The sequence below is a fragment of the Calidris pugnax genome, unplaced genomic scaffold (assembly GCF_001431845.1).
Source record: "Calidris pugnax isolate Ruff unplaced genomic scaffold, ASM143184v1 scaffold303, whole genome shotgun sequence".
Lineage (NCBI taxonomy): Eukaryota > Metazoa > Chordata > Aves > Charadriiformes > Scolopacidae > Calidris > Calidris pugnax.
Window position 1 is genome coordinate 537,047 of NW_015091087.1, and position 7,540 is coordinate 544,586.

General features: G+C 44.7%; 1 protein-coding gene across 1 annotated transcript in view; it reads right to left on the reverse strand.

Moving 5' to 3' along the window:
• Positions 1-2,924: 2,924 nt before the first annotated feature.
• The window catches only part of NPAS2 (neuronal PAS domain protein 2), a 108,833-nt gene continuing 104,217 nt past the window's right edge, over positions 2,925-7,540 (reverse strand). Inside the window, 4 exon segments of the mRNA XM_014957761.1 lie at positions 2,925-3,736; positions 4,951-5,137; positions 7,252-7,344; positions 7,491-7,540. The exon segment at positions 7,491-7,540 is cut by the window's right edge and continues 6 nt beyond it. Coding sequence (XP_014813247.1) covers positions 3,551-3,736; positions 4,951-5,137; positions 7,252-7,344; positions 7,491-7,540 — 516 coding nt within the window. The 3' untranslated portion in view covers positions 2,925-3,550.

A 7,540-nucleotide genomic window follows, 5' to 3' on the forward strand; every position in this document is an offset into this window, starting at 1 on the left:
AGGAAACCAGCCCTGCCTCCTCGGCCTTGGCCCTGGTGGCTCTGAGTAGCCGCCTACCTGCTTGCCCCCTGCTTAGGAGCCCTCTCATGCCGTATGGGGAGCTCTGCTTGTGGGGGGTTGTGCTTCTCGCAGGCAGATTGCCCTGTTCAGACCTCCATTCAGAAAACTGGGTATTCCAGCATCGGACAGTAATTTGCAGTAACCGGCCTCTCTGGCTGCCTGCTCAGAAAAATCACCCGGTCAAGGCGATTATGTCGGAAAAAGCCCGATTTTGGCTATAACGAACTGGAACGACAGCCCAGCTCTGTGAAGAGGACTGGCATTGTGTGTTTGTGCAACAGGGAACAAGTGCCATAATCCAAACCAAAAGAGTGCCCGGGGAAGAAATGAGACAGGGCATGAAAAACTAGGTATTGATGTAAATCTGTTCTTGCAAGGGCTCTGTATCCTTCCAGACGATATAATAAACCAGTTTATTAGAAGGCAACTCCACCCTATCCGCAGTTTCTCCTTGTGCTTACAGTAATGTGGGTTTTGGAAAAATAAATGTTTGTTCCAAGTCTGAGCTTGGATTGGACATATCCACTGGCAATCAGGAGAGATGGGGGTGTATTGTAACTAACCCTGAGACTAAACCAAGGTCTTGGAGACATTTTCTGTTCCTGTGACTTCCATCATAGAAGTTGACATCCCTCAAGTGCTGCTTCCACAAATATTTTCTCTGAGGTGCTCACGGACCTTCATTACCTCTTTCCTGCATGAACTTTTTGGCCTAGAAACAGACAAATTTCCTGTCCCCTTTCCCAGAATAAGCCCTTACAGGAGTGGGTGGCATTTATGGAGTCGACTGGCCTTTGCTGAGGTTTGTATATAGTCAGTGGAAAGAGGTTCCTTCAGACATCGAGTGAAAGCACCTTATCACTTAGCTCTTTAATCTTCATCTGGTGGGGTCACTCTTGCTTCACTGAATGCAAGAATTTAAAGAGAGGAGCAGGCTAACTCAGAGTGGTTCCGAAAGTTAGGGGTAAAAACACTTTTCTTAGGGATCAGATCTGGCCTCTAAACGCTTTTTAGAGACTTGATGCCTTCATCTTCCTTCAATGTAGTAAAACAGAGGGATTGTATGGACTGAAATACACACACCCATCAGTGCTACCAGCCAGTTTTACTGTCAAAGCAGCAGGCTCATTTTGCCAGTGGGTTTTCTCCAGGCGGTTTTTCGCTTTTTCAGAACTCGGGGCAAACAAACCTTTTTCATTTCTCTGAAAGTTCGCTTTTACCATTTCCAGCTCCCAGCCCAATTATCTCCATTGTAGGCCAGAGCTGAACATGTGGGCTCTGGTGACGTGATCCTTGGTACTGAAGGGCGGGAAGGTCTGCACTTTCTTCAAGCTAACGCTGGCTCGGGCAGCTGCAAGCTGCCTCTGAGGGACATCCCCCTTCAATCTCACCACGGTGAATGAGAACATTTACTGTGGTCAGTTATCCACCTCGTTCTGTGTTGGAGGTTGCTGCTCCTGCAGCAGAGTCGGCAAAGGGAAAGCAGAGCTGTACCTTGGCTGCTCCATCCTCTAGTCAATTTGCATTTAACGTGAGGAAGAGTCTGCACAAGGATGCCAAGCTGGAAACCTACAGTGTGGGCACGTGTCATGGTTTGAGCTGGGCTGGCTCCTAAAACGAATGACAGCAGTAACTCCAGCAGAGGGGTATCGCAAAACTTTGAACAGCAGTGTCTTAACACCAAAGCTGGATGTGGGTCAAAGCCCTGGCATGTGCTGGGTCGTTATTTAAATCATCTGTTTTGTTCTAATGTAAAACTGTTTGTTTGGAAGGTACAGAGCTGCCTGAGGTCTTTAAAGTTTTAAAGGATCTGTCTTGGCTAGCAGCTAATATAACTTCCTGAGCTGTCATTCTCGTTGTCTATGCCATGAGAAAGGTCCCACAGGATAATACTTCTTTTTGCTAAGTGGGTCTTCTTTTTGCTAAAGCCAAACGCTTTGCCAGGCTATAGCTAATATTAACAATCTAAAGTGAATCACATAGTTGAACAGCCACAGGAAAATGTGTGCAAGTCCTGCAATAAAGCCTTTTGGCTATTTTATTTTATTCTACAAATAAAGACAACCGTCCATCATTAAATGGAAAAAAAAAATAATAGTTTGAATTGTATATAGCATGAAACAGTAGTTCCCTTCACAAAAACATTTCTAATTCATTAGTTTATTACAAAATATCCACTCACAAAAAAGCACAAGCACAATCTTTATACTTGTGAAATGAGTTGATATTTCATATACAAAATAATTTCCACATAATTCCATATAATTTTATTTTATATAGAAATAGGTCATTATTACAACAGCTGTACAATACACTACTTTTTATTTAATAATTACATAAAATCTTTCTTAGAAACATATCAACAGAAAACATACAAAAAAAGCGAAAAGTGCATTTCTTTTTTCCCCCCAAAAGGAAAATTCAATCCTAAATGTTATAATGAAAGAGATATGTAATAGTCTGCAGCATCCCAAGTCAGTGGGCCAAAACACAGTGCATATTTCTCAGAGACTTGCAGTGGGCGAGTTATTTAGGTTGAAGAAGGATCCACGTTGCACTATTTGAGAGTTGTGTGATTGTGCTTACAGTTCTCCTTTGCAATCACAATTCATATAGAAAACAGTCCAGTGTGGGTTGTGGGTTCTGTTTGTTTGCTTTTTAGTAACGAAGAACAGTTAGGGTAAGCTGCATAATACTATATAGGGTTATGAGCTGTAGACCATGTTCACCAATGACTGGGCTTTCTCCTCCATTGGATGTGCTAATTTGGCCACAAGAATAAGGAGACAAACTTCTCTTTACAGAAAGTGCCTAGGTTTTGTCCTCTGTGCAGTTGTGCAAAATAATAACAATAATCATTCTCAGATTCTAAATTAAGGGTTATGAGCTGTAGACCATGTTCACCAATGACTGGGCTTTCTCCTCCATTGGATGTGCTAATTTGGCCACAAGAATAAGGAGACAAACTTCTCTTTACAGAAAGTGCCTAGGTTTTGTCCTCTGTGCAGTTGTGCAAAATAATAACAATAATCATAATAAAAATAATCTCTTGTTCTCTCCTCAATAGACCTTTTGACGCAGTGCTTTTCATACACGAAAGAAGAACTGAAACAGTGAAGGCCAAAGTACCTCATGAGTCTGTCAACAGTCTTTTGGAATTGCCAGATGGCTTCCAGAGTGAGGCGCCGAGATTGAGCGCCTCCTCCCGTGCACCCATTGACGATGATGATGGAGGCTGCGCAGGATCGTCTTCCTTTTCCTTTTGCTCTGTCAGTACATCCTGTGCTCACCAGACTGAAGCGCACACTGAATCCAGCGTGCCGTAAACGCGCTGTCCGTAGGAGTCTTGCACTCTGCGGCGTACTTCTGTCATAGAGCTTCGAAAGGAATGCTTGTGCAAAAGCCAAAACAGTAAGTACAGAGTCATTCTCTTCTGCCCCATGTGCCCATTGGTTAAAGCTAATCGTGCATTGATTGTGCTGGTGGGACTCTATCGCAGTGGCTGTGGTAAATTTGACGATTCTGATAAGCTATTGCTTCTTCTTGATGTTAGTTGCTGCTGCTGCTGCTGCTGCTGCTGTGTCTGATGATACCCCATGTTTCCTTGCTGTGGTGAGTAAGATGGCAGGAGCAAAGAATCGGGTTGCTCGTTGTGCAAAGAGCTTGGTGTTGGCACCTACAGATAAAATAAAATTCATCGTGGCGTTCGATTCTTTCACATGTTAAAGCTCTTCATCCTCAATGTACAAGGTGCTTAAAAATAGTACTAGTTTGTTGGCTTTTATTTCTGGGGCTGTTTGGCATGGGGTTAGCTTACCTAATGCTAGAAGAAATGGACATAAATTGCAATGAAGAACATTACAATTAGGCATTGAGAAAGGTTTTTCTAATAAGAATGCACTGCCTAGGATTTGCAGGTTATCCTGAAAAGCCTATTTAGGAACAGGGTGGGCAAACGTGTCAGAAATGACACAGGTGGATGACTGAAATGACAAAAAACCACAAAAAAACCAAAAATGAAACCGGGGATCCTAGTGGACCTCATGCTGTCCCTTCTAGCCCTTCCTTTTTCTGAGTTTACTAGAAGGTGTCACTTTGCAGTGGTGAGGTCAATGTGAATTTTGCAGATGCTTTTTATTGGGAACAGTATCTGCCATGGTTTTTTTTTCATTAATTCTCAGCTATGATAAGGATTTCATTTCAATAACAAGAGTTTAATAATTTGAGGTTGATGATACTCTTTCAACAATTCTGGTGGATCTGTGAGGTTTTATAGACTGAGTTCAGCTCCTTTTGAGTTAATACAGAGACACCTCACTCCCCCCCCCCATCCCTTTTACTTTAGTATGTGTTGAATTAGGTCAAAAAATAAGTATTTTTACATCTTCAAATCACCTGGTTCTTCCAGGCAATGTGCTCCAGTTTATCTTCTTTGCCTTGTGGAGTTGAAGAAATATGTTAATTTACTGAAGGGATCCAGATATCTGATCCAGATCTCATTTTATGTTGATGCTGGTAATTAAAAATCATCTTTTGACTTGTAAACTAAGCAAATTTTATACTGAATAAAGAGTACAGAGTAAATCCTAAAGCAGCAATTTTCTCCATCTAGAAATACACTTTAAATATATCCAGGATAATCTGATTATGTTTCCAATGTACAGAATCAGTAATTTCCTTTGAAATATTCTGACTGTTCTTGCTGCTCCTTTGCTCTACGGGAGGGGTAGGTGGCACTGTATCAGTGTCTCATGCATTTCAGTATCTCTAAAAGGGTCATTTCTGCCCTGGTGGGGCTCCCGCTGAAACCTGGGGCCCCGTTTGCGCAGCCCGTTTGCCTTATTACTCTGTGTGTACGTTGTATACATCATCCTCTTTGTCCTACCCTACCTGCAGGTAGCGTTGCTGCTGATGCTGTTGGTGCTGGAGTTGCATAGGTGGCAGGGAGGATGGCTGGGAAGGAGGTGTAGTGGCGAACCCTTGGTTTAACACTGCTTGTCCCATCAGTACGATTGGAGAGCCGCTGCTGGAAGTCTGCACTTCCAAACTTTGAAACATTTGTTGGGTTTGAGAATACCTGTGGAAGAGAGAAATAAAGCAATCAATCAATCAGGAACAAACTGTTAGAAGCAAAGGTCTTCTCTTAGGATAGGGATGAAAGCCCTTAGTCTTTGTAAGTAATTCCTAATAAAGGATTTCAGTGCATGAGACCTGCTAATGTGAACGGTGGCAGCGTTAACAGCACTGTTTTGCCTTTCTCTGTGCATGAGCTGGACTCGGAGAGCAGCACACATCTCACCTCAACATCCAGACCATGTTTTAGATTCACTAAAGGTCCTGGTTTATGCCTGTCTTCTCTTCGGCCACAGTGTTCACGTCTCAGGCTCATTAAACCACACGGCCTTTGATTCTGTGTTACTGTGCTGAGCCCCCAGCTGCAGCGGCGGCAAAGTAAATACACCCTCCTTGTTCTGCTGCCTGCGCTCCCCTGTGACTGCCTGTGGGGGTGGCAATCTCTCTCCTAGAGAAGGAAGGGTAGGGTTGATTACTTCTTAAGCTGCTCATCTACCTATTGCCAAGTATGGCCAGCAGTTCCCATAGCTGTGAGCCGCACCGTAGGAACAGAAGAAGCCTCTAGAAGTCCTCCAGAGTGAGGGATGGGCCAGAAACAAAATACTCCCCTCCTCTTGCCAGTCCCCTTTTGCCTAGCAAAACTTCAGTATGGGTTGTCCTGTGCAAGGCTGTGGGCAAAACCACAGCGGAGCTATTGCCAGCCCAGCCTAATTGTGTTTATCCTGTAATGGGGGATGAGATCATAGCGTGGCGTGTGTTCGCTCAACAGCTGCTCAGCATTAGGGGTTAGGCAGAAATGCTGGGCTTTGGGTACTTATACTGGGATGTGAGCTCCGAAAAAAGGGTCCCATGAGTCAGGAAGTCTTGCATGAACTGGGAGATGCATCTCTGCGTTATTTAGAGGCTTAAAAGCAGATCTAAAATGCTGTGTATTTAGAGTTGAGAAGTTTAACTCTAGATAATCTTAAACAGCAATAGTGATGTTTTAAAAAAGGAAGTACTGAATACCTACATTCCTGAGGTGACATACGGAGTTACTTTTAAACTAATGATGTGCAAACAGCTGCCTTATTATTTTAGCAGTTCGCAATTAAGTAGAGTGACAAAAAACAGCTAAGAAAAAAAAATTAAAAACATTTTCTGACTGGTGTTTTCTGCTTTCTTCATTCACGTTTGGAGGAGTCAACTGAGATGGTTCGTTCAGCAGCTTTTCTGAGGATGCTCAGGCACAGGGGCTTGTTGGTTCTGTCGGATCAGTAGACCAGGCCTAGCTCCACTGGTGTTGCACCAGCCTCTTACTGCCCAGAGAACAGGGACTTTGTTGGTGCTGGTCATTTCAACCAGGCCAGTGCTGACTTTCTCTCTCACATTTAGCTCGCTGGGTCAGAAGTTCCAGGGCTGAAGCAAGCATCACGTGAAGGAGAAAAATTCATCCCCCCTCATCTCCCCTTGGCTCGTTGAAACGCCGCTGGCACACTGCGTTTCTCTTGTCACCCTTCCTGATGCGAGCAGGCAGGGTAAGGCTGACCCTGACACTGGAAGGCAGGCTCAGCACAGTAACGTGTCCCCGATATTTATAACTCCTTCGTCATCCTACTAAAGAAGGCTATTTCCCCACCAAAAAAAAAAAAAAAAAAACAACCCAAAAAGCAACTTTGCTGTTTTATCTTTGTCAAGATGATTCAAGGATTGGAGCATCTCCCTTATGAAGAAAGGCTGAGAGAGCTGGGACTCTTTAGTCTGGGGAAGAGAAGGCTGAGGGGAGACCTTAGTAATGCCTATGAGTACCTAAAGGGTGGTTTGAAGGAGAAGGGAGCCGGACTCTTTTCAGCGGTTGCCAGTGAGAGGACGAGGGATAACGGGCATAAGCTGGAACATAGGAGGTTCCACTCAAATATGAGAAAAAACTACTTCACATTGAGGGTGACAGAGCCCTGGAACAGGCTGCTCAGGGAGGTTGTGGAGTCCCCTTCTTTGGAGATTTTCCAGACCCTCCTGGATGCAGCCCTGAATAATGTGCTCTGGGCAATCCTGCTTTAGCAGGGGAGTTGGACTAGATGATCTCTGTGGTCCCTTCCAACTCTAAAAATTCAGTGAAATTCAGCGAAAGTGACATACTTAGCCTGGGATCCCGCCATGCTGAGGTCTGAAGGGTGTCTTGCGTTACAGGAGCCTGGCATCATGGGCTGGATGGGCTGGCTGAGCAGCAGCCTGGCACGGGGCAAGAAAGGAGAAGTGACGTGTCTGGGACAGACGGACCCCACAAATAAATCCCACATTTTGAAAACAGGGGCAGGGCGCGAGGCCGAGCGTCAGGAGGTACAGCCTCAGCTCCCTGCCCCCGGGGGCTCTTTTACCTCAGCTGCTGGTCGTGGCTGCAGCCGGCGGCGGGCGGGCCGGGGGTGCT